The sequence below is a fragment of the Elgaria multicarinata genome, chromosome 4, assembly GCF_023053635.1.
Source record: "Elgaria multicarinata webbii isolate HBS135686 ecotype San Diego chromosome 4, rElgMul1.1.pri, whole genome shotgun sequence".
NCBI lineage: Eukaryota > Metazoa > Chordata > Lepidosauria > Squamata > Anguidae > Elgaria > Elgaria multicarinata.
Window position 1 is genome coordinate 31,296,314 of NC_086174.1, and position 27,470 is coordinate 31,323,783.

The following is a 27,470-nucleotide window of genomic DNA, read 5'->3' on the forward strand; positions in this document are numbered from 1 at the left end:
TTTTTGGTGCAGAAATATGAGGCTTTGCAAACCTTTCAAAACTTGAAGGAGTTCAAAGTCGCTTCTTGCGTCTGATCCTGGGGGTCTCTAAGTCCACCCCAGCATACTTAACCAGAGCAGAATTGGGTACAGAAAAGATCTCTGGGTTGATATATGCAAGGATGGTAAACTACTGGTGTAGAGTAAGTAACTTAACTGAAGAGAGACTCCCAAAGATTTGTCTGGAGGAACAAAGGTCCACTGTGCAAGGGAACTTTTGGCTGCAGAAACTTTTCAAACTCCTTCCAAACTTTGGATTTTCTCACCAGGCACTCAATCCAATACTGACAGCTAGCAGAAATATTTTTAAACAAAGAGTGTTGGACGTAGGAGCACAAACTGATATAACAAACTGATGAACCGCCCAGAGAGCTTCGGCTATTGGGCGGTATAAAAATGTAATAAATAAATAAATAAATAAATAAACAGCGCTCACATCCTTAAGAACAGCAAAACGGCTAGCTAGCACAAAATACCTACACCAACTTGAGAAATACCTATCAGTACCCATGAAAATGGAACACCGGAAAGGCCTTACACGTTTAATGTTTGAACAAATGGATACTCTGATGAAATGGGGGAGATTCCACGGCATACCAGTAGAAGACAGGTTATGTGTTTGTGGAGAGCCAGTTCCAGAGGACATAACACACTATGTATTTGACTGCCCCTTATATATGTTGTTGTTGTTTATTCTATTATTATTATTATTTATTTATATAGCACCATCGATGTACATGGTGCTGTACAGATTATACACAGTAAATAGCAAGACCCTGCCACATAGGCTTACAATCTAATAAAGTTGTAGTAAACAATAAGGAGGGAAAGAGAATGCAAACAGGCACAGGGAAGTGTAAACAGGCACCGGGTAGGGTGAAGCTAACAGTATAGAGTCAGAACAAACTCAATATTTAAAAGCTATAGGGAAAAGAAAAGTTTTTAGCTGAGTTTTAAAATCTGTGATTGAGTTGGTAGTTCTCAAGTGTTCTGGAAGAGCGTTCCAGGCGTAAGGGGCAGCAGAAGAAAAAGGACGAAACCGAGTAAGGGAAGTGGAGGTCCTTGGGCAGGGGAGAAGCATGGCGTCAGACGAGCGGAGAGCATGAGCGGGGGAATAGTGTGAGATGAGAGAGGAGAGATAGGCAGGAGCTAGACCGTGAAAAGCTTTGAATGTCAACAGGAGAAGTTTATATTGGATTCTGGAGTGAATTGGGAGCCAATGAAGAGATTTCAGAAGTGGAGTGACATGGTCAGAGCGGCGGGTCAAGAAGATGATCTTAGCGGCAGAGTGGTGGACCAGCCCACGCCAGAAAAGTTATTTAGAGCCTTTTTTAAAGAAAGTGAAATACTGGGGTGCTAAGGAAAAACTGAGTTATTTATTATATTCAACCAACCCATATGTGATACAAAGGGTTGCACTATTGGCAGTAAAAGCTAATGGATGTAGAGCAAAGTTTTTAGATACTATTGTTGTATGCTGTTATAAAGTTTCAGAGATATAAATGAAATGTCATTGAGAAGCAATTAAAGGTTTCTGTGTGTCCGCTGTGCTCCTATCTTACTATCCTTTTAGTAATGCATGTTACGTTTTTGATAGCTCTGTAATTTTTAACCATATGTAATTGTTATCATGTATAGTATAGCAAAATGTCAAGTTTGTATGTGTTGCAATGATCTGTGGATTGAGCAATAAACGTATTGATTGACCTGGTGCCCACTGCATCTTGTTGGACTACAAATCCCATCATCCCCAACCAGCATGGAGAGGCAGTTTGAAGGAGAAGGCTTAATTCAGACGACACGCTAATCAACAGTTGTTTCCCATTCTGTTCCTATTATTATTATTATTATTATTTATTTATATAGCACCATCAATGTACATGGTGCTGTACAGATAACACAGTAAATAGCAAGACCCTGCCGCATAGGCTTACAATCTAATAAGTTGTAGTAAACAATAAAGAGGGAAGGAGAATGCAAACAGGCACAGGGTAGGGCAAAACCAACAGTGTAAAGTCAGAACAAACTCAATATTTGAAGGCTATAGGGAAAAGAAAAGTTTTGAGCTGAGTCTTAAAAGCAGTGATTGAGTTTGTAGTTCTCAAGTGTTCTGGAAGAGCGTTCCAGGCGTAAGGGGCAGCAGAAGAAAAAGGACGAAGCCGAGTAAGGGAAGTGGAGGTCCTTGGGCAGGCGAGAAGCATGGCATCGGAGGAGCGGAGAGCCCGAGCGGGGCGATAGTGTGAGATGAGAGAGGAGAGATAGGCAGGTTCCTATTACCCACCCATCCTGTTGATCATCCAAACTCAGCTGAAGAGTTGGTTTGTGTTCAGAACATTCAGGCAAGTTGAGAGTTGCAAAGGGGTAGCTGGTTTAGGCTGAGGCAGCAGCCCAACTGTGAGATCAGTGGCGCCTTAAAACAGCCATTTCTAACTTGGTGCCTTCCAAATGTTGGACTACAACTCCCACACTAGCTGGGAACAATGGCAGTTGCAGTCCAACATCTGGAGAGCCATACATTCCTCACCCCTGCCTTAAAAGCCTACATTTGCTTACAGCATGTATTTCCAACCAATTCCTCTCCTGTCTTGATGCTGTTGGACTGCAACCCCCATCACACTCATCCAACATGGGAGTTGTCGTCCAACACATTTAAAAGGCGCCAGATTGGAAATGGCTTCTCCGAGGTGCCACAAGCGTTACAGGGTCTTTTTTGCGGCTGCCCCTCTGGACCGCTCCATTTGCGAAACCGTCTCCAAAACAACGCAACTGCCGCTCTCCTTCAAATTTCCCACCTCATAAGGAAGGGGCGGGGCTTCCCTTCCCTCCAGGAGCGGGCATCGTTGCGACACTTATCGGCGCATGCGCACGTCACTTGCGGCCGCGCTTTTCGCCTTACCTTTATCCAGCTCCATGAGAGCGGAATTGGCGTCCAACTCTTGCTCCCCGTAACCGGCATCGGCAAGGAAGGATTTGGAAGCGGAGGCCATGACGTTTTGCGCTATGCAAGAGCCCCCTGCCGTAGGGGGAGAGACACAACAGACACTTTATTGTTTTTCCACACACAACACGCGCACCTCCGTACTGTTCTTTTCCCGTCTCAAACGGCCGCTACCGCGCCTGTGCAGACGCCACACTGATTGGGGCGCCTGCGCGCATGTATTCCCGCCACGACGCTCTTACTGCGCATGCGTGCTGTACGGGAGTCGAATGAACAAAAGACGGTGAGGTAGAAATTTACGCATGCGCATTTGGGAAGATAGTGAGGCGGGTTTATATGCTAATTTCATTATGAAAGTTGCGGGCGTGGCCTCATTCTTCTGGTGGGAAAGGAGAAGCCAATGGGGGAAAGGGGTGGGGCTTCACGCTCTGCTCTATCCAATGGCTACGCGCGAGGCGACTTTGGCGCGTACTTCGGACTGGCGGGAGTTTGTGTTAGTTCAGAGCTGTTCGGTTCCCGGCTGGAGCTTCGCGGGGAGCAAGTTGAGCTTTCAGCTGCAACCGTCGTCATGCTGTGCCGCTCCCTCGTTCGTCGCTGCCAAACTGGGCCGCAGGGTAAGTTGTGGTGCGGGCGGGGAGGAGAACCTCCCTCTTCTTTATTTATAACTATTACTGTTATTTCGTTTATATACCGCCTTTTTTCCTCCTGAAGGATCCCAAGGCACGTACATAAACCTCCTTCTCTCCACTTTATCATCACAACAAATTTGTGAGGTTGGGCTGAGAGTCTGTGACTGGCTCAAAGCCACCCAGTGGGCTTCCACGGCCGAGTGGGGACTGGAACCCGGATCTCCCAGTCCAACACTCTGCCCACTACAGCACACTGGCTTTATCCCATTGAGATTGTGCTCCAGGTATCGGGGCAGGAAGGAGCGGGAGAAAGAGAGAGGGCTCTTAATTAAATCCACAAACCTCGACAACCCACCAACCTATTTTAGCCTTGGATTTCTCTGCTCTTTAATCCATAAGAACATAAGAAGCGCCATGCTGGATCAAACCAAGGGTCCATGTAGTCCAGCACTCTGTTCACACCGTGGCCAACCAGCCATCGGCCAGGGTTGAACAAGCAGGACATGGTGCAACAGCACCCTCCCGCCCATGTTCCCCAGCAACTGGTGCGCACAGGCTTACTGCCTCGAATACCGGAGATAACACACAACCATCAGGGCTAGTCGCCATTGATAGCCTTCCAAGCACTGAATTGAGACCAGGTCTGTCTGTTCATTCACATTTTTGTTAATCCCACGCATAGTTCAAAGAACTCTGTGTGGCATTTCCCCCTTATCCTTTCTTTAATCATTATGGCAATTTCTTGAGATGGGTTAGTCAGAGAGAGAGAGAGATGCCTGGCCCAAGAGAGCTTCATGGCTGAGCTGGTGGGGTGAAGGGCAGACTGCGCTGTCCATTACTCACTCCGACACACTGCTCTGTTCCCTCATTCGGGCGCCCCCTCCCCCACACACGACGACAGTTGAACGCAGTGGAGGCTGGTGGCTCCAATTTCGGTGGGGCTATGAGTCCATTCCGGGTTTCAGTCAGAACCAGCCAGAACTTTAAAGGAGATACCCAAAGTGCTGAACCTATTTTGTGGTTAGGGTTTGGCGCCATGAATAGCTCCATTAGAGTTCTGGCTTAAACCCACAATGGATTCACACTCCCACTGAAATCGGAGCCACCAGCCTCCACTGTTTTAACTGATTTTTGGGAGTGCCGGTTGTCAGGGATTTGGTAGCTAAAGAGATCCAGACTCCAAGAGGGATGTAGCGCCTGTGATGAAATATAAAATAAAAAGGCCAGAATGTGTTTAAACTTTTCGCTCCCTCTTCATGGAGAAGAAGGCTATCAATGGTTATTAGTCATGATGGCTATATGTTACATGGTATCAAGGGCAGCACAGAGAGGATGCTGCTGTTAACCTCCAGTCCTGCTTTAGGAACATAGGAAGCTCCTTATACTAAGATAAACCATTGGTTCATTTAGCCCTGTATTTTCTACCCTTGCCGGGGCTCCCCAACATTTCAGACAGGATTCTTTTCTAGGCCTACCTAGAGATCGAACCCGGGACCTTCTGCATACAGACCATGTGCTCTATTAGTAAGTTACATCCCCTGGATGAACTCCTGTTCGTTTGTTCCCCGTAGGCATCTGTTTGGCCACTGTGAGAACAGAATGCTGGCCTATATAGGCCTTTGCTGTACAGCAACTTGGCTCTTTTTACATACTCCCCTCTTTCATTTGATCTCCCCACCTGGATTCTAATAAATATTTGACAGTCTCATATACTTTCATAGCCAGACTGCGGACAAAAGGGTGCGTGTGATAAATAAGTAAACAGAAAGAGCCCATAGAAAAATCAGCACATTTCTGCGCTATTCCAAGCCGTGATGCAAGATCAGCACACATTCTCCCCTGCCATATTATACCTACCTTTTGAGAGCAAGTTAGAGTACTGCAGCAAGTACACAATGCAGGAACTATCCCCTCACCATTAGCTCCCCTTCATGTAGAATATAACCAGGTAGAAGGTGTTCCTAAACTGGAAGATAGCAGCTGAATAGTGTTCAAGTGTAGCTGTGTGAGTTATCACTCACACATTTGCAGTAAGATATCAGGTGTGTGTGTGGGGGGGGGGATTGGATGCATTAGTGAGGCAGGTGCTGTGAATGTGAAGTATATGCCCTCTGCTGCCTCAAGAAGATTTGGGAAACTAGAGGACCTCCAGATGTTGATAAACTGTTCCTATCACACATCCCTATTAGGCAGGCTTGCTCAGGCTGGTGGGAACTGGAGTCTAACATCGAGCTAAAGAGGGCACACACACCCATTTTAACAATAGACAGAGCAGATCAGGAAATGTAAGTGACAGTTGCAGAGTTCTTTTGCTTATCCTTTCAAAAAGCATTTCTTGACTTCACAATCTATGTCTTTTTTAGGTCTTCGGCCAAGGTTTTCTTTATACCATCTTTTAGGGTGCTATCAATGTACAAAGGAAGATGACCACTCCTCCCCTGGAGAAATGGGAATGCCAGTTCCTCCTTTTGGCTGCACCTTTTCAACAGGTGTGTGGGTGTAGGTTCTAATGTAGAAACATATGTTACTATTTTTGCTTTATGGCCATAATGACCATCCAGTTCGATCCACTAATAGTTTAGGATGAACAGAGAGTAAAATAACTGACATTTAAAAATCAAAAAGAAAATACTGTCTTTAAACTAATGGATGTTGTGACCTAATTTGATACAGTGGATTGGTTAAAATATTAAGAGCTATGTGTTAATATATATTTTTAATTTAAGAATTTTGTCAAATGATATCAGTAAGTACAAGTTCAGAGTTTATGTCAGCCATTGGCTATTTGAGTATTACAGAGCCAGAAGTTTCGTGTGATTTACTTAAATCTGCCAAATCCATGTTCTAAATACAAGAGAATTTTATTTTAATAACTTATAGAATTCTTGGGCCGACATTACATTTGTGCAGCCATACAAGCTGCTAGATACTGACCCAGTTCAGATATAACACTAGCAATTCCTGGGTTGTTAACCCAACAAATCATCTTTGGTTTGTTGTTGCGTTAAGCCTGGGTTTTTTAACACACAAACAACCCAGCGTTTCTAGGTTTAGATCTCACAAAACAAGACAGGAATGGGGCATTCCTGGGTTGTTGATTAAAAGTGGAAACAATGATTGTGGGCTCCACTCAGCTCACAATTGAACAACCCAGAAATTGCCAGCATTGCATGCAAACCAGATCATTGTTCTGATCCTTAAGTAATTTGCAGCTTCTACAATTACTATAAATACCCAGTATTTGCTTACAAAATTGTCTGCTGACTGCTTTGTATATGTAGGTTACCACACAGTCATGTAACCTACTTATTAGTAAATTTTTGTCCCATTAAAGAAGGTGCTTAGACAAGAATAGTTGTTTTTTTAAAAAAAATGCAGATGCATTCAGCAAAAATTGATATAAAAGGATTTGAAATTCTAGCACTGGAGAAAATTAACGTGTGCATGTATCTTTGTTTGCAAAAAGCCATCCATTATTGGTTAGCACAGATAAAGATTAAATACTACACGACCAGATAGATGCAGAGTATTGTTGTCATACTGAAATTTAGCATTCAGTGCTATGAAACCTTGCTTTTTTATTTTGAATTTTCTATTTTAGGCTGCAAGCATACCTTTGTAAATTTAACTTTTATGATTTTATTTTATTTCTCTGTTACGCTTCCATTGTGTCAAATTTCATGCAACTAAATTGCACATTTAGGCGACTACTGTCCACAACTGTTAAAATTACTCATCAAAGCTTTTAAATCACACAAATATTGCTACCTTATGATTTAGCTCCAGATGTGCAGCATATACTTGCCGTTGCAAACGAAGAGGGATTTGTTAGGCTGTACGATACCCATACCCAAACAAGCAACCAGCAGATTTTTAGAGGTAAGCAGAAGCCTTCACCTTGATTTGAATCATGAGCTGGAGTGTTTGATAAAGGCAGTATTTTTTGTGTCTTGGCAGATTAGATCACTGGCAATATTCTTGTTCTTGTCACCATTTTTCATAAACTGATGTTCTGTTACAAAAGGACTGATGTTATAATACCTGGAACTAATGTGTACTTTTGATTTCCAATCAGAGTGGCAGGCTCACTCAAATGCTGTTTTTGATCTTGCCTGGATGCCCAGTGAACACAAAATTGTGAGTAAGCTATTACTAGACCTTCCCTGTTTGGCTCTTGCTATGTCCCGTAACAAAGTCCACTGCCCTCTCAGTCTTTCTTCTCTGTCAAAAAATGGAACTACTGACATTGTTGGCTACACCTAAAGAAAAAAGAATGTTATGAGCTATTCAATAGTGTAACAGACTGACCCAGAGGGTGGTTGGCTCGCCTTCATTAGAGGTATTTAAACAGAGGCTGGGCAGCCATATGTCAGCAGTGCTGTTAAGCATGGGGTTGGAGGAGTGACTTCCAAGGTCCCTTTCATCTCTGATTCTACACTATAGTTTTGTCTTACATACCCATTGGGGTATGTTACTTACATTAACATTATTTTTCAAACACCCCAGAGTGCAGGACATGGACTAATGGGCTCAAGTTACAAGAAGCCAGATTCTCTGAACTGCAGCCCAATTTGTTCAGGGTCCCCCTGCAACCCAAAGTAGATTTAGGGGGCATGGGGGACTGCAAGGGAATGGGAAAGAACTGGGCATGTTTAGCCTTCAGAAGAGGGGAGACATGACAGCACTCTTAAGTACTTGAAAAATTGTCACACAGAGGAGGGCCAGGATCTCTTCTCGATCCTCCCAGAGTGCAAAACATGGAATAATGGGCTCAAGTTGAAGCCAGATTCCAGCTGGACATCAGGAAAAACATCCTGATTGTAAGAGCAGTACGGCAATGGAACCAATGACCTAGGGAGGTGGTGGGCTCTCCCACACCAGAGGCCTTCAAGATGCAGCTGGACAGCCATCTGTCAGGAATGCTTTAAGGTGGATTCCTGCATTGAGCAGGGGGTTGGACTTGATAGCCTTATAGGCACCTTCCAACTCTACTATTCTATGATTGAATGTGCCTTCATATCTCAATCCATACCTGCTACTGTCTGAGGTGTCACTTTTGTGTACACGTACTTGGGCACCAAGTCCCATTGCATTTGCTGGAGTTTATTTCTGAGTAAACAAGATTAGGGTTGCATATCTGATTAAACATGTTTTTGCCTTCAAATCTCACGCCTCGGGTGCCACACGGCTTTTTGCGGGGCGTGGGTGGGAAGTGTTGCTGAAAGAACTAATTGCTTTTATCTTCTCTAAGGTTACTGCTTCAGGAGACCAAACTGCAAAAGTCTGGGATGTAAGGACTGGTGAGCTACTGGGAGTATGCAAAGGACACCAGTGCAGCCTTAAGTCTGTTGCTTTCTCAAAATTTGAGAGAGGTAAACGTGATCTTTTATCCTTCAGTGAATCTTAGTTCTTTCCTTTTGAAGTAAAAAAAGGTGGAACATAGGAAGCTTTCTAAGAGCAGGTCGGACTATTTGTTCACCTGGCCCAGTATTTTCTACTCCATCTGTCAATGGCCCTCCGCAATCTCAGCCAGACATCTTGCTAGTCAGCTGGTACCTGATCCTTTTAGCTAGTGATACCACAGATTGAACCCAATACCTTCTTCATGCAAAGCAACCAGTGTACCACTAAGGTGCAGGCCCTTCCCTACATGTTGCACACAGGTTGTTGAAAAGTTGCACCTGTGTCATTGGGAACTTTCTGACACCTTGCCTTCCTTTAAAATAGATACATGATTGCTTTAGGCCCAGGGTGAGCAGATTTCAGGATTATAGAATCTACTGTGTGTGTGTTTTATTAGAATCCTGGGGTCTACCAATCAGCCAGGTGCACAACTAAGAGTTAAGAAAACAGGGTGCTCCTGAGCACATGCCCGGCACAAGTTCAGTACTAGAATCAAGATCACGAGTTCTTTCACATAAAAATCCACTCCTGGTTTTCCCCCCAAGTGCTGATCTTCAGCGATGTGATTTAGGTGGGAAAGGCTTTTTAATTGTTGCTGCTTTCGTCAGTAAGAATCAGAAACACTTGCTGGTCTAGTGCAAATAACCCAGAGATCTGCCAGTAGATCACAATCTACCTTTTGCTCACCTCGTCTTTAGATGGTAGATAGTCTTGTGTAGATGAGGTAGAGATCTAGTATCCATGTGGGTAGGTCTGTGTAGGCCTCTATCAACAGTGTTGGATGCCTCTACCTGTGTAGTGGTACTACCTCATTTTCAGATCTTTTGGTGAAAATGCAGTGACTTCAGTTTGGGTTTGTAGGATGGTTTTTGAGCCTGGGACTCTGTCCAACTATGAAATGGGTACGATACACACTTTGTATCACATGAGGAAATGTTGACTATGCTGGGTGTATTTAATCTAAAAGTTATTACTTGAAAGTGGGTGTGGGAGAACTGCTTTCTCCAGATGTTTAAGCACTTATTTACCAGGGTCATTGAGGCAGGTCCAAGACAAAACAAGGATAGGTTTTAGTAAAATAGTTTTGGAATTCCTATTGGGAAATGCTGCTTGGAATTATTCCACACAGAAAGCTTTATGTGCTAACTGGATGGAAACTTGGAGACTGCTGCTTGAAACATCTAATGTGTGCAGTAACATGACCTAAATGCTGCCGCTGCACGGTAAAATCTCTCCTCCAGAGATTTTAAATGGGATTTTTTTGTGTGTGTTTTGAGTTTTTTCTTTTGAATACTAGGCCTACTGATTTGGAATACCTAATACTTACAAGCTGTGTAGGGCTGTGTTAGACATGCTGAACCTTGTTAGGGCAGATGACAGGCCAAGAACCAGCAGGAATAAGCACAGGTGTGACAAAACACAAGCCTAAGTATTTGAGCAAAACTCCAGATAAGCTAGTACCACCTCTTTTTGTGGTTTAGCACCAAGAGCAGGGTAGGTAATCTGGCCCCTTCAGATGTTTGGGACTAAAACTCCCATAATTCCTAACAATGGACCATGCTGGCTGAGTCTGATGGGAGTTGTAGTTGAAAGAATTTGGAGGGCACCAGTTTGCCTACCCCTGACTTTAAAGTTAAATCAGCTGTGGTTTATGGTGTGGAGGCTCCCTTAGCTGAAAGGACTCTGGATAATCAGATAGACTACTCAGGGAGGATGGAATCTACTTTAGTGGCAATTTTAAAGAGGTGAGTAACAGAAAAACTATAATGAGTAATTTAGGTATTGTAATTCAGTCCAACTAATGTGGCATGTTCAAATCATGATAAAAGAAAGAGGAATTTAATGGCGTGGCTATGCAAAATGCCTCCTAAATAAGTGCAGAGCAATATGTTTGATTAGGTTGCCATGAAATCTGGTAGTGTTTGGACAGTGTGTTTGGATTTGCAAATGTAATAGGTTTCAATATTTGAAATGGAGGCTACTACTTTATAGAGGGCAGATGAAGTTCATCAGCTGGATTCTGTACTGGCGGGTTGTGCTTTTTTTTTACATGACGGATTCTAATTGTATATTTCACAGCTGTGTTTTGTACTGGAGGAAGAGATGGAAACATCATGGTGTGGGACACCCGGTGCAATAAGAAAGGTATATTATGTGTCCATTTATCACCTCACCCCCTCACAACAACTTTGGGAGCTAGCAGATCACTACTAAATCACCCCGAAAGATTTATTGGGTCACCCTGTTCTAATTCTTGAGCTGCCCGGTATGTAAACCTGGCTTAGTTCCTTAGCTTTCATCTAGTCTAACTTTCATTTAGCGTAGAGGCTTAACTGTAGTCGTCGAATTTAGTATATTTAGTAAAACTCCAAACAGAGCGTGTCAGTTACTACATGCAACTGTGGTGCTGGGGAAGGTGTTTTTAATATATATTTTTAAACTGCTTTTCAGATGGATTTTACCGACAGGTGAAACAAATAAGTGGAGCCCACAACATAATAGACAAGCAGACACCATCCAAATTAAAGAAGAAAAAGCAGAGTGTGAGAGGACTTGCGCCCTCAGTGGTAAGGATTTGGAAGCTGTAGGCTGTTTAAGGGCATCTTTTGCTAAAGGAGACTAGTTCTGTAAGATACTCTCCTTCCAGGGCAGCCCTGCCAGGTTGAGATCTGGCTTGGCTTGAAAATAAGCTGTTGAAATGGTAAATAATGGGGAGGGAAAAAGTGAGCCAATTCAGTGAAGACTCCAGCAATACTGTAACTACCCACTTTGGGATGCCTTGCTTCCAGCTAGAGCGGTGAACTTCATTATTTTTCAAGCAGGAGCCACTTTGGCTCCAGGCACTACAACTGGGGCCACTTGGGGGCCTGTACATGCAGGATTGCAGCTAACTAATCACGTGGCGCTTTATTATTATTATTATTATTTATTTTATTATTTATTTATATAGCACCATCAATGTACGTGGTACTGTACAGAGTAAAACAGTAAATAGCAAGACCCTGCCGCATAGGCTTACATTCTAATAAAATCATAATAAAACAATAAGGAGGGGAAGCATTTATATACTGCCCCATAGCCGAAGCTCTCTGGGCGGTTTACAACAGTTAAAAACAGTGAACATTAAAAAGTATACTAAATTTAAAACCATGAAAAAAATAAAAACAACCGTGTCCATTTAATAACAGTTTAAGCTAAGAAATCATAAGGTATTCCATGTTGTAGGTGGAAGTAGATAGCACTTTATTTATTATTTATTTTATTTATTATTTATTACATTTCTATACCGCCCAATAGCCGAAGCTCTCTGGGCGGTTCACAAAAATCAAAACCGTAGTAAGACAACCAACAGGTCAAAAGCACAAATACACAATACAATATAAAAACTTTACCTCGCCTTTTGTTAGTTTCTGGAATTAATTGAAAGACTTCCAAAACAATCCCATGCATGTTTACTTAGAAAGCCAGTCCTGCTGTGTTTGGTTGAACTTATTCCTGGGTAAGTGTGACTACAATTGCAGCTCTAATTACCTTACTTGGTTTTCTGTGCTTTCTTCCATGCATAACAGTTACCTGTATATCAAACAACTGTGATACAGCCGCTATTCTTTAGAGATGGGGAAACGGTTGCTAATTTGGTAGATGGGGAATGTAGAAGAAGTGCAGCTGCTGCAAAGCCTTTTGCAGGGCATTCGCAAGACGAGATGCTCAGGTCTGAAACTACATCCAATAACTTGGCCATAGTACTAGCCTGTTCAGAATGGAACTCTTTTCTTCTTTTTTAAGGATTTCCAGCAGAGTGTGACAGTGGTGCTACTCCAAGATGAACACACCTTAATCTCAGCAGGCGCAGTTGATGGGTAAGGAGGCAATTCTTTCATTAGTTCAACAGATCATTCTTAATGCTACCTCTGTTCCAACTGGGAGGAGTTAAAGCAAGGTGAGGAAGAGTACAGATGCATGGAGTGCCCCTAATATCGGGCTGTTTGTTCATAAGAATGTTACCAGAGTAGGGCCTTCTCCAATTCTTTCCAGGGTGTGTCTCCACCGCAGGGATGTAGACCTCTTGAAAGGAATAATAACAAAAGGAGAATATGAATATGACCCTCCTATTTGAGAGCACATGTCTTTACTTTAAAGCAGGAGCAGACAGAAGGTAGATCAGGGTCCGCTGGCAGATCTCTAGGCAATTTGGAGTAGTTTGCCAAAGCGGTTTCTGACTCCCAGCTGTCCAAACAATAGCAACCGCTCAAAAGCTTCCCCTTCTCCTAATTAGGTGGTGGGGTGGGGTGGAGAATACTTGGGGAAAAGTCAGGAGATTTTTGTGTGAAAAGACTTGTAAGCTTGATTCTGGTACTGATCACAAATTCCTCGACCAACCATGTGCTCAGAGACACCCTATTCCTTAATCCTTACCCTGTGTCCACCCACCTGAGCTAGTATTTTGCACCAGGCTCTGGTTGGTAGGTCTCAGGGTTCTAGTAAAACAGATGCTAGATATACAAGATCTACCGACTGCACACCTCTGCTTTAAAGTATGCAAATACTACAGAAGTAAGGTGCTCCTTCACAAATAAATCCTTGCAGAAGTGTCTAAGGGGAATCTCATTTGTCTATGAGGCTGATGTTTTTACACTGAAAGCCTCATTGGGATTGTTCTGACTATTTGAGAAAGGCATGAATTAATTGATATTGCATGTCAGCCCATGTCCTACTTGATTTAATTTCTCTTTGGAAAAATTTAAGTTCTGTCCACTGATTATACAGACAGTTATATTCTCCTTGGGGTGTGTACAGGGACAGCTGTGGTGGGGATATAGTGCATTACAAATGAGAATGGACAGCAGTATGGCATTTTGACAAGTTCTGTCTCCTGAATTGTAGTGTAATCAAAGTATGGGACCTGCGCAAGAACTACACCACGTATCGCCAGGATCCAGTGCCATCCCGGTCTTTCAGCTACCCTGGGAACAGCACTCGTAAACTTGGTATGACAAATCAGTGTTTTCAGGAAGGAAGGGACTGGTGTCTTTTATTGGTTTAGTATTTTTAGACTGATTACCTGGATCTGTTTCAGTCTGGCTTCAGGCTTTGTTTTTGGCACAGAAACTGCCTTAGTTGTCCTGATCTGTTTGATGAGACTGTTTCCCAGGAAGGACAGAGAATGTGATCCTACTAATTCTCCTGGATCCCTCAGTGGCGTTCAGTATCATTAGCTGTGGTGTCCTGGATAGGCTCTCTGCACTGGGGCTTTAAGAGCTCTGTACTACTTCAGCGATGCCATTGCTACCTGGAGGTCTGATGCCAAAAGATGTTTGAGGAATACTGTTTGGCCCTGTGGCATTTACGCTTTGAGGTCCAACAAGGTTCCATCTTGGCCACTACGCTTTTCAACATCAACATGAAGCCACTGAATGCAATCATTAGGGTATTTAGAGCGTGATGTTATCAATATGCTGATGATGCCCTGCTGTACTCATTTACATCTGATTCAGTTGAGGTGATAACTTAGCATCAGTAATGGACTGGATGAGTGCCATTAACCTGAACCTCAATCCAGATAACATAGAGGTAGGTTGTGGTTGGTTCAACTGTCTGGGTAGATGATCAACCTGGAGTTGCACTCTCCTTATTGTCTGGGTGGGTTCCTTGAATCAGCTTTATCGCTAGAGAATTGGGTTTCTCGGTGATCTTCCACCAGCTCAAGCCGATGCACTAATTGTGACTCGTCCTGGAGAGGAATAGCTTGTCCACATTGATCTGTGCTCTGTATTCTCCAGATTAGACTTCTGCAATGTGTTATGTGTGGGGCTGTCTCTGAAGATTGTCTGGACCCTGCACTTAGTTGGAAGATGCCAGGTCTGAAGAGAAGACCGCCAAAGGGGGCATGGCACCAGTGCTAAAACAATTGCACTGCCCCCTGGTCCATCTCTTGGCACGACTCCAAGGGCTTGCCTTTTTTAGAGCCGTCTACAGCTTAGGACCAGGAGACCTGAAGGATTGCCTACTTCTTCATTCACAATCAGCCTGCTGTAACCCTGAGTCATTTTTGGAGCTCCCCTGCTCCATGATCATGAGATTGGTGGTGACTGGAGAGAGGCCTTTCTCGGTTGGAATGCTGTCCCGGTGAGGGTCACCTAGTGCCCATGTTGTCTTTCTGTTGCCAGGCAAGGGCCTTTCTGTCTTCCCAGGCTTTTAATTCTTACCCTGTGGTGAAGCTCATTTGGTTGTTCCCTCTTCAGTTCTCCATAGATTTCTGATGAGGCAGCTTGCTTATGTCCCTTTTTAAATATAGAACCTTCTCTCTTCCAGGCTATTCTAGTCTTGTTTTGGACTCCACTGGTACCAGCCTCTTTGCTAATTGCACTGACGACAATATATACATGTTCAGCATGCTGAGTCTGAAGAATGCTCCAGGTGAGAATGTTATTGATGGTAAATAGATATCTATAAAACTAGGTACTTACTAAGCATCAGAGGACATGGAACATACATTTGTTATGTTTGTATTTTGACTGACACCACAATCCTATCTCTGCATGTTTCCTGGGAAGGAAGCTGCATTATGAAGCTTACACCAAAGTAAGTGTGCATAGGACTGCAGCCTAGACCAGGCAATGCGCTATATAAATATTTGGGTCTGGAGAGCTGCTTTTGGTGATAAGTGTGGAAGCTTTCAACCTTCACAGTTCTCTTCTTCAGATACTATTTGCCTTCAGATGGATAACCTCACACATAACAAAGAAAGTAGCATTTAATTTAAATGTTTAGCATCTTGATCCTAAATACATTTGCTTGGGAGGAAACAAAACTTTTATGCCTGAGCTTGTGTGTGATGCAATATGGCCCAGATGCTGCCGCAGCGTAACGTCACTACCTACATTTTCCTAGACGAAAGCCCCACTGTCTGCATAAAATCAGTACTTCCAGATGTGTGTTAGACTATTATAATAAGCCTTGTGCTTATCCAGAGCGTATCTCCTTGTAATGGGTGTTAAATAGTTAAATTAAAAAGCTATGAAATATATTCCTGAATTATTATGTATGAAGGTTTACTACCATACCAGGTTAGGGATCAAACCTAAGGGTGATCTTGTCCAGCACTCTTGTTCCCACAGTGGCCCATCAGGTGCCTATGGGAAGACCACAAGCAGGGCATAAGTACAATAACACCCTCACACTCATGTTTCCCAGCAACTGGTATTCAGAGGCATATTCGTTTCAAGTATGCCCACTCCTGTTTTAAAACTTGAGGGGAGATTGTTTGTTCAGGTGGAGGAATATGCAAAAATAACACCATGACCCATAATCCGGATTCAAGTGGCAGTCTGTTCTGCTGCTTCAGGATTTGACCTTATTCTGCTGCAAGTGCTGACCAGACTTCAAGTTCAAACAAATAACCACCACAAAAGCAGGAATATTCAGGCATCTCTCCCTTGAGTTGTAGAGGCAATCAGCCTGATCCTGCAGATGTTTACTCTGCAACAAGTCCCACTGTGTTCAATAGGACTTGCTCTTGGGTAAGTGTGCATCTGATTGCAGCTTTAGGATTGGATCCAAGGCAGATAATCTACTGTGGAATGGAAACCATTAGCAAAACAGATTTTCCCTCCCTACCCCCAATTTGGGGCACATACGGGGAGTTGTAGAGGGGAGAAGAGGATGGGGGGAATCCCACTGTACTAGTGGATGTCTGCTCACATGATATCTGTACGCTGCCCTGAGATCTTAACGATATAGGGTGGGATGCAAATGTTTTAAATAAATAAATATTTATAGCCATATATAATTTATAGCCAATATATAATACATAGCCATCATGACTAGTAGCCATTGTTAGCCTTACCCCCCAGGAAGTTGCCTAGTCCTGTTTTAAAGCTGCCTAAACCGGTGACTGTCACTACGTCTTGTGGAAGCTAATTCCAGAGTTTAATTCTGCGCTCTGTGAAGAGATTAGCATTTCTCCCCCCACCCGCCCCATCTGCTACCTTGTTGAGTCATTGGCTTTTCTTCAGAATCTCTTGTCAGGCCACCAGAGAGCAGCAAATACTGAAAGGCTGGCTTAAGTAAGTTTGAAAAGAGCAGGTGCTGCTGGCTTTCCCTTTTGTGCTTCCTCTGACTAAAATCTCTCTTTCTAGAATGTAATTATTTCTCCTCTTCCCTGTTTTGGAGGAAATGGGGTCAGAGGAAGACTTTTGATGGAAAAAAAATTGTCTACTTTCAGCTGTCTGAGCTCATACTGGTCCCTCTAGTTCTGTACATTTAAAGCAAAATCGGAAAGGGCCAATAGGCTGGTTTGGGGCATGTTGGCTATTTCAAAGGCAATTAATAAAAAACCCAAAGCATTGCTTGCAGCCTTATCCTGAGCCCCAAATCCATAATTGGAATAGTTTTAGGAGGTGGTGCAAAATTGTATATTTCTGCCTGTGGAAGCAGCACTGCTTTGGTAGCTTTGGGGATATTTTTGGGTGGGAGAAGCCAGTATAAGGAGAACATAGCATCTGCTGTCATTTTGAGAGCTAAAGGAGAGAGGCTGTAAAACCAGCTCTCCTCAGCTTCCAGATGTGTGGGACTGTAACTCCCATCTACAGTATAGCCATGCTTGGCTGTGTTGATGGGCATTGTAGTCCAACACATCTAGGGGTCACAGCATTGGGCAAAGGTGGCGTGAGAAACTTCACAGGGCATTGCAAAATGTTGGTTTGCTCTTTGCTGCCAGCTGCTATGTTGGGTCCTAGCGCATGACCAGTCATCCTGCCTGGCACCCATGGCTTGGTCTTGGCTTTCCACACCCTCTTTTGGTAGCTTTTTTCTTTTTGGCTTTTAATCTCTGTTTTCTCTCTTGTTCCGTCTGGCCAAATAGATGGTGGCACATGCTGAAGTGTAGTCCTATGCAACAGTGTACGATCAACCCTTTTAAAAAAGTGTTTTTTAACAGCCTTGGAAGCAATTCCTCCAAAGTTACTAGCCTCCCCGCGCCTACCTATGTTAGTCATTGGTGGCAGAAAATGTTTTTGGTGTTGTTTTTTTTAAAAAAGGGGACCAGGTTTGGTAAAGCTTCCCTTGCTAGTTGCTGGGAGGTAATTCTTAAGGTGAGAGGCTCTACTAGTAACCATAAATGTCCAAGCTTAGAGCCTTGGATCTATCGTCCGACCCCAGCTAGCAGAAGAGCACCTTTAATCCCAGGGCCCAGTTGCTGGACAGAGGGAGACTGAGCCGAATCTGCCTACCTTAAAGCAGCACAGAGCACCATCTTAATTGCTTCAACTGATGGCAGGAAAAGTGGAGAGCAGGACATCTGTACACCTGAGTTTTGAAAAGGATGAATGAGCAGTTCTCTGTTCACTGTATGCCTGCTGAATTCCCATACCAAAGAATACTCCAGAATCCTGCCTCCTTTAGCATGATAAAAATCAGTTCTTGCTGCAGGTTACAACGTTGACATCTGCAAGAAAGGGTGTGCTGCCGCCAGCTTCTCTTTCAGGGCTGATTGATGGAGGCCTTCTGTAACATTCTGTGCTGAGTCTAGGAATGTGCCCTTTCCACCTCCACGGCCAACCCAGAGAGCTCTGCATCTGCACGTAACTCTCCCCGTTAATGACAGGCGCTTCCAGTTCTTGACATACCAGGAGCTGCCGCTATTTGGGGCAGTAGTTCCAAGGCGTAATAGATCAGATGAGGCATTGCGGAGTCCTTAAAAATAGCCCCTTGACCCGTGTCACTGAGCCCAACGCACATCCTCCTTAAGAAATAAGATACCGGTTGCAGGAAATGACAGGAGTAGCAGCATCCCTGTCAGACATTGAAGCTTCAATGTCTTGTCTTAAAAGTACTGAATGCTAAAAGGTTTAAGGGGGTTGCCATAACTGGTGGAACCTGGAGACCAGGAAGCAAACCCAAACCGTGCTCCGGGGAATATAGAACAGCCCACCCAGGAGGAAGGAAGAGTGAGTGGGATTTATTTTATTGTAATTTCACATTTTTCATATGGTAACCTGGGATCCTTTGAAAGGTGTTGTATATAAATCCCGTAAATATGGAAATGTTATTCATTTTCTCCATATACTGCTGGCAGAACTGTCGAAGTCTTGCAGCCCCTGGTGAGCAGAAGAGCCCATCGGGCCACACATTGGTTCCTGTGTACAGTAACACATTCACGTTGCACAAGTAGATTCCGATCGGTATGATCAGCATGTAGGCACAAGATGTGAAATTTGGACTCTTGGGCAGAAGCCCGCTCAGCTACAACACAACGCGCAAGAGTTTTATTTATGTATTCCATTTCTATACCACCCCATAGCCGATGCTAGCATTCATGAGGGTCAGACGTTTGGGGCTGCTTGGTGGTGGTTGCTTACTGTTGGCCTGAGAAGGGTTTCCTAATGTCAGAGTCTGCTTCAGTGTGCTAGGTAAGCTTCCTTTTGATTCGATTCGCCCTCCCACCCACCCCCTGTGGAATCCCATGCCCCACCATTCTGAATTGGAGAAGAGTTTCAAAAACTGTGGGCTGAACTTCCACTTTGCGCTTCTCATATGTAGGAAAGCTGCCTGAACTGAACCAAGTTTCTCAACGATTTCACATATTGCTTAATTGTGTGCAGCTGTTTCCAAGCCAGGGCCAGTTTCTTCTGCTGCTGCCAGTCTTGAACAGCCTCTACTTCAGTCTTCTTAATACTAGAAAACATTTTGAAGGATTAAGGAAAGCCAATGTGGTTATTTCTGAAACACTTTGTTTTATTTCTACTCTTTGTTTCAAAGGGATATTTCTTTGGCATGCAAGAGAGTATTGCATGAATTGGTACAATGCTTTTCCAAAACGATCAAGGCTGTGAAAAGGGGGAAGCCCAATTTGGCCATTAGTAGCTCACAAGGCTGCACTCACTGGCCCCTCCCCTCAGCCACATCCCTGCTGGGCTGACCCCAGGGCAGTCCATGCATTGGTTGTGGAGAATGTGGATAGGGAGACGTTTTTCTCCCAGTGTTCTCCAATGGGGTCATCTCATGAAGCTGATTGGTGGGAAATTCAGGACAAATAAAAGGAAGGACTTTTTCACACGGTGCATAGTTAAATTATGGAATTCAATACCACAAGATGTAGTGATGGCCACCAATTTGGATGGCTTTAAAAGGGGGGTTGGATAAATTCATGGAGGCAAAGGCTATCAATGGCTACTAGCCCTGATGGTTGTGTGCTATCTCCAGTATCCAAGGCAGTAAGCCTGTGTGCACCAGTTGCTGGGGGACATGGTTGGGAGGGTGCTGTTGCACCATGTCCTGCTTTGTTGGTCCCTGGCTGATTGCTGGGTTGGCCACTGTGTGAACAGAGTGCTGGACTAGATTGACCCTTGGTCTGATCCAGCAGGGCTCTTCTTATGTTCTTATCTGAAGTAGGGACCCTGCACGTGTAGATTGCTTTGAGCCCCAGGACACAGGATACAGTGGGGCCAGCCATTAAGGATGCAATGAAGGGGGAAGCAGGGGGCGCAGTAGCAGGACTGTGAGCACAGACACACATGCTTTCATCTTTAATACAATAGTAATTGTGTGAGGGGAGAAGCCTGCAGGGGGCTTGAGAAAACGTGTTTTCCTCATATTCCTTCCACCCCCAATATTACATTCTGCTATTACTTCGCTGCCTTCTTCCAATCCAATCCTTGCCCAAAGATGCCAAATTCTGTTTAAAAGGGTTTCCTGAAAAAAGAAATAACTTACTGGGAAAACTTGAGTATAGGGACTGGGAAGTGTTTATGGCACAGTCTGTCAGTTGGGATAGGTAAGAAATTTGTTGGGTTTACACGTTAATGCGAACTTACCAAATTCATACCTCCCAAACCTAAACATGAAGCGGAACATAGGTGACCATTGAAATCTGTACATTTCCAAAGTCCGTGAAGCAGTTCACCAAATGAATGCAGTGTCCTGTTTTGTGGTTCCTTGAGGCTAATAGGACAATAGGAGGATATTGTCTCAGCATGGTGCTAAAGCCAACTGAAGCCTTATGTTGGCTGACAACACCTGTCGTTTGGCCAGCCCCACCCCTCTTGGAGGGGCTGATCGGACTGTTAAAAGGTCCTTGCCTGAGTTTTGTAGCCTGAGACTTTGCAGGCTGGGGAGATGGAGGTTCTGCTGGGGCTGATCTTTTGAGCCAGAGGTCAGTGACAGGGCTGTGTCCCCCGGCTAGGAGGGTGGTGAATAAGACACTGACTGACATCATCATCATCATATATTTATTTGTTACCTTCCGCTCCCTCTGGATCGAGGCGAGGTAACAATGCAAATGCCATAAAATACATATAATTGATTAAAACATTTAAACCTAATTCATTATTAAAATCAGCACAGTATTAAAAGGGTTAATACTTTTAATAGTATTAATACTGTTAATACTTTTAACAGTATTAAAATTCAACTGGATAGGCCTGCCGGAAGAGATTCTTGTTAGCCACAAGGAAGCAACGTGTACCTCACCCTCATCAGAATCCTCTGCTGCACACTGGAAGGTCCGAGGACTGGGGAGGTGGGGTGTCCTAACATGTACACAAAAAATGTGCGTATTTGAAAAAAAATGCTTTTGTTGGGAAATCGCTTTAAAATGTATGTTTGCAAAAGTGCACACAAAAATGTATCTTTCAAAGAACACAGAAATCCATATATGCAGGGAGAAGTCAACATCCAGTATTGAAATGAGACAGAACAAACTTAAAAGTGAAAAAATGAAAGCCTGGACAAATTCGAGCTTCGTAGATTTGCCCATCCATATCCGTGACCAGACCTGACTGTGCTGGAGCAATATGATAGCTGGTCCTATAGCTTTCAAACCCTTGTGTGGAATTCTGCTTTCTTGTGACTGTTTTAACTCTGCTTGTCCGCTGCCTTTAGCCTTTCTCCTACTTTACCCTATTGGGTAGCAACTGCCCCTCTTCGCTAGGGGGAGAAGCCCTGGGCTGTAGAGCAAAAGAAATATGCCTAAACTATTTGATCTTGAGAGAGTGCGAACAGGCGGAAAACGCCTGCATTATTAGCCTCTTGTGTTGTTTAACTTGTGTCTTTTTTTCCTTCTGCGTTCTCTGCCCACCCCACTTTTTTTTTTTTTTTTGGTTGTATCCCAGTGTCCATTTTCAGTGGACATCAGAACTCCAGTTTCTATGTCAAATCCAGCATCAGTCCAGATGACCAGTTCCTGATTAGTGGCTCCAGTGACCAAAGTGCCTACATCTGGAAGGTAAGCAGCCAAACCCCCTGGGCTGATCTAGGCCCCCAGTGCTGTTCCTGTTCACTGTGTGTAGAAAAGGTGGAGACAGAGCGGGAAAGAGGTCATAGAGCATCACTGGGGCGTGCTTCTCGCATGGTGTGCCCAGAGTATGCAGCTGTCAAGCCTGAATGCAAGCCCTGATATGAAACAGAGCTAACTTCCTGCCTCCACCTTCTCTCGTTGCTCCTGCTTGTTTCAAGTTGTTGATCTTAATCTGGTTTTAATGGGCCTTTAAAAATCCCTTTTCAGTCCTGTTTATTCAGCCAGCTACGAGAAGCTGAAAGTTCTTGCTTCGTATTTTAACAGCAGTCCACATTAACCAGAGTCTAATGGTTTAATTGTTTTGATTCTTGTTTTCCTGCCCTGGCACCTTTCCCACTTTATAAGCTCTTGCATCAGACTTGTGTCTCCCTCCTCCTCCTCCTCCTCCTCCCCCTCCCCCTCCCCCCACTCCACCCCTGGGCTGCTTAATTTTCAGGAGCTAAGACCTCTGCATTATTACGACAGCTCAGCCAGAGCCTTCAGCAAAATTCCCAAGTACCGGCTGGCAGCTGAGAAGCTTACTTGGCACATTGAGCTGATGTGTGGAGAAATGCAAGGATGGGGTCGGGGTGGGGGTTGGTATTATCTCTCCACCCAAATACATTTGTTTAGATATTTCAGGCCACCATCCAGTGTAAAATGAGCAGAATGAAGTGCCTTCCGCTAAATAAAATGTCTACAACATAACTAAAATAATCCCGATATGCTCAGCCGAACAAGAAAGTTCGAATTTGTGTAATTCTAGAGCAGCCTCCTCTTGTTTCCCCACCTGCTTCTGTTGACTTGGTGCACAGGAGGCATAATGAGATGGGCGCCCTTGTAGATGTTTTGGTAGGAACTGATTTCCAGGCTGCTCAGGGCTGCCCTAAATCTTGTATGCTAAATCCTGAAATGCTATTGCTTGGATTCATTCATTTCTCTGCTACCGAAATGTGTGTATTCCTCCCCACCACAGGAACGCTTCAAATCGTCATGGTGGGGGCGGGGGCGGGGGCAGGTTCTGAATATATCAGGCCAAAGCAAACTTGACACAGGACACCCAAATCAGTGAGACTTCTTTATTGCAGGAAATCTCATAGCAAAGCTTAATGGTTACACTCTTCAGAAATCATAAAGCTGGTGGTCAGGAGATACAGGCTCAGTGTAATTCCAGAACAGTCCAAAGCTAAATCTACAACCAGCAATTTATCTGTCTGTTTCAAAATTCAAAAAAGGACTGCTGTATTCTTTATTCTGCATCATGTCTTGTATTTCTTCCATACAAACATGAATATGTTTCTCCTCTTTTCTGTTTGCATTGGCTTCCTTTCTCAAGTTAACTTTAAATGCTATTACTTTTTTTTAAGTGTCTGTGCTTTATTGCTGCTGTCTATCTTCTTTAATCCCTTCTTACTCCTCTGAATTCAATCCCTTAGTTGGACCAAACAGTAGATTTTTCTTGTGCTCTTTCTTTTGACATTATTTATTAATTCTGGTGGATTTATGTTACTTTCAGCATCAGAGGTGGAATGTGTATGTACACCAGTTTCAGGAATGTGGTCAGGAAGGTGCTGTTGCACTCACGCCCATCTTGTTGGATTCCTACAGACACCTGGTTGGCCACCATGTGAACAGAGTGCTGGACTAGATGGAGCCTTGGTCTGATCCAACATGGCTCTTCTTATGTTCTTAAAGTTGTGGAACTGAATTCCATAGTTTAATGATGTGCTATGTGAAGGAATACTTTCATGTGTCCAATTTCCCATCATTCAGGTCCATTGGATGATCCCAGGTTTTAGTATTTGGAGAGAATGAGAAAAACTTCTCCCTAGATGCTTGAGATGCCAAGACAGGATTCTCACAAAGTATTATAAGTGTGGTTGCACCATGGATTTCTATAAAGGCATTATGGTACAAAAGTAGTTTTGAGTCCTTTTCCTAATTTTTCCCCTAACGTGGAATTGGTTTTTTCCCCCACAGCTGCCGCATGCTAGGTTGGCATTTTTGTTGCACCACCCACCACAGCCCCAGGATCCCATTTCTAGTCAGTCACTGCCAGTTCCGATTCCAGCAACATATATGTGAAGTTAGGATGTTTTTTATCCCAATGTGCATCGCTGTACCCTCAAATTGAACTACATTTGCCATTGTAATGCTTGTTCACACCGTTTGGAGAGATCTAGGTCTCTTCATATTCTTTTTCCCCCTACCCTGATATAAAACAATGATGTCATTGGCAAACTTGGTTAATTTCACTGCTTACCCCTAATTACACTTAATTTTGGAACACGTTTAAAAGCACTGGTCCCCATACAAATCCTTCTGTGAGCCCATTGTGAGCACTGTCCATTCCTTTCTCCTCTCTGCTTCCCATGCTTTAACCAGCTAAGGATCCATCATCTTATCCCTCATCTGCAAAGTTTGCTCAAGCTTTTTGACAGTCCAAGTACACAATGCCTAGGGGTGGGGAAGAATTTCATTCCATTTGTATTTCGCTAAGAAATGACCAAGTCTGTAGTTCTGGAATCAATATATGAACTGTAACACGTTTATCCTTTGATATTTGCACTTCTCAGAATGTGCACACATGCATGTGCCACTCATTGCACACATGTAAGATGAGCCTAGAGGGATCACAACAAAGGCATAGCTAGTCCAGCATTCTTGAAGATTGCTTATTAGGAGGGAAAGAAAGGAGGCAACTGTTGATGGTGGCATATTGCCTAGGCATTGAGCATAGTAGAGTCCATCACTTCTCTTGGAACAGTCTTTTCTGATAGTGCAGAGCTGTTTCCATTCAGGGATGGGCTTTTCTGGTTCAGGAATATCTGGGTTGGATCCAATGGAGTCCCTCCGCCAATGGAATGGAAACTTTTGGCATAATGGATTTCCTCCCAAATCTACACTGGAGGATTAGGAGCCTTCTGGAGCAGATGGGGGCTACGTGGGGAATTGCAGGGGTCTGCAGTGAGAGTTACATTGGTGGCCAAAATTGTGGACACTTTTAGAAATTTTCGTGTTTTGCAACTTTGCATGCTTATAGAAAACGTTCTGTTTCACGAAATTCTAATGTTTATATATCAATTGAAAGAGAATTTAATGCTGAATTCAATACAAAAAACAGAATGCAAATATCTGCAGTACAAAAAACATTATGCTTACTTTAGTCTAAAAACAAACGCAGGTGTGATTGAGTGAAGAAGCAGATTGGACACCACTGTAGATTGTGCTCTGAGGCATTCATTTTATACCTTGCCTATCTCCAAAATACCCTAGGTGGTAGGATATGTTCATGGATACTTATTACCTTTGAAAGTTAGGGGTTGTGACTAGATTGCTCAGGGCATTTTTATGTCCTTTTGCCTGTTCTCATTGATAAGGGATTAAGAGACCTTGTTCCACAAAGTGAAGGGGAAATCTGCTAAATGTAAACAAAGGTATTTCCCCTGCAAAGTGCTTTAGCTCGCTTGCTTAATAGAGCTCTGGTTTCCATGGCCCTGTTTGCTTTAGCAACGAGGTTGTATTTTGGACAGGATACTTTAAAAAAAATGTAGACAAGAAGTTGACCTAAACGTGGTGTGAGAACCTACTCTTAAAATAAGCCGACCTGCCTTAAACCAATCTTCGGTCTTCTATTTAAGAACACACGTGCGCGCGCACACATACATACATACATACATATATATATATATTTCAAGTGGCCAGAACCAGCTTCTGGAAAGGAATTAGATCAGGAAAAGTGGCGCATCCTTTCTCGCCTTCGTGTCTTTCATACATCCTTGTGAGCTTCATTTGCACACACGGTGAAGAAGCTATTAAGTTCGCTTAGTCATCGGTGCAAATCCCCATCAAATATCACATTACTGACAGTGACTCATAGCTTCAGGAAGTGGAGCTTACTGAAAAATAGAAACGAGTATCTGAGATGCTGCTGCTGCTGCTTGAGGTCAGCTGAGGTGGCTTTCTGCTCCTTAGGGGCATAATGATTCGGCGTGGGTGGGGTGGCACCTGGCGGCTTGCTCCCTCGTCTGCGCCATTTCAAGATGCTGATGATGGGGGGGATCAGGGCTCAGTCAGTACAAAATGTTGACAGGACTCCAGCCTAGAGGACTGTGCCCAAGTAGTTTTTTCTGAACCATGTGTCACCCCTGTGGCGCTTTCAGGACAGAGCATGCAAGGTCCAGAAAGAGAAGACCCCGTTTCTTGTTCCCTTCTAGGCAGAAGATCTAGAAGAAACGAGGTTTAATGCCTGCTCTTGTACTTCTGATTCATGAAAGGGCTGGCCGAGGAGGGGCAGCAGCAGCAAAGGATATCTTAACACAGTCAACCAAATGCTGCTTGCTTCTGCATCTCTGAAGTTCTGCCACCCAAGATATGTGTTGCTTTCTGTTATGTGTGGAATCGCAATAAGCAAATCTAGCTGCAGGGCTCATGGGGTCTTCTGAATGCATTGCACTCAAACAGAGCAGGCTGTCAAAGTGAAAAAGGCAAATTCCATGTTAGGCCAAAAAAAGGATATTGTAGAGTTGGAAAAACTGCAGAAAAGGACAACTAATAGGATCAAGGCGCTGGAGCAACTTTCTCATGAGGAAAAGTTACAACGTCTGAGACTGTTTAGCTGAGAGAGAAAGCCGACTGAGGGGAGACATGATAGAGGTGTACAAAATTATGCATGGAGTGGAGAAAGCAGATAGGGAGACACTTTTCTTACAATACTGGAGCCCGGGCTCATCAAATGATGCTTATTTGTGGGAGATTCAGGACAGATCAATGGAAGTTCTTCCTATAATGCATAGTTAAACTATGGAATTTGCTACCACAATTTGGAGACTTTAAAAGGGATTGGACATGTTCATGGAGGACAAAGCTGTTAGCTGTGATGGCATTTTTTCCCTTTTAACTTTTTATTGTGAATATCAACTAACAGAACAGAAAATACATTGTGAAAATGGGGAAAAACAAAAAAACCCATATATTTTGTATATAAAATTATCATCATGGCTACCTGCAGTAGTCAGAGTCAGCATGCCTATGTCCACCAGTTGCTTGGGAACACAAAGCACTCGGTCTGATCCAGCACGGCTCGTCTTATGTTCGTACTCTGTTGGCTTGACATTTTAAAAACCTATGCCTGCAATCCTGTGCAAACTTACTTAGGAGTAAATCTCATTGAAATGGATGAAACTGA

At 43.6% G+C, this 27,470-nt stretch overlaps 2 protein-coding genes across 2 annotated transcripts in view; one reads left to right on the top strand and one right to left on the bottom strand.

The window, feature by feature from the left end:
• The window catches only part of INTS7 (integrator complex subunit 7), a 54,003-nt gene extending 50,875 nt beyond the window's left edge, over positions 1–3,128 (bottom strand). The window contains exon 1 of the mRNA XM_063124028.1: positions 2,936–3,128. Within this exon, the coding sequence (XP_062980098.1) occupies positions 2,936–3,026 (91 nt within the window). The 5' untranslated portion in view covers positions 3,027–3,128. The remainder of the gene's footprint in view (positions 1–2,935) is intronic.
• Positions 3,129–3,545: 417 nt separating this feature from the next.
• DTL (denticleless E3 ubiquitin protein ligase homolog) overlaps positions 3,546–27,470 on the top strand; it is a 34,616-nt gene continuing 10,691 nt past the window's right edge. Inside the window, exons 1-11 of the mRNA XM_063125570.1 lie at positions 3,546–3,591; positions 5,970–6,095; positions 7,387–7,485; positions 7,682–7,743; positions 8,858–8,978; positions 11,089–11,154; positions 11,461–11,576; positions 12,796–12,869; positions 13,894–13,997; positions 15,322–15,426; positions 22,119–22,231. Coding sequence (XP_062981640.1) covers positions 3,546–3,591; positions 5,970–6,095; positions 7,387–7,485; positions 7,682–7,743; positions 8,858–8,978; positions 11,089–11,154; positions 11,461–11,576; positions 12,796–12,869; positions 13,894–13,997; positions 15,322–15,426; positions 22,119–22,231 — 1,032 coding nt within the window. The remainder of the gene's footprint in view (positions 3,592–5,969; positions 6,096–7,386; positions 7,486–7,681; positions 7,744–8,857; positions 8,979–11,088; positions 11,155–11,460; positions 11,577–12,795; positions 12,870–13,893; positions 13,998–15,321; positions 15,427–22,118; positions 22,232–27,470) is intronic.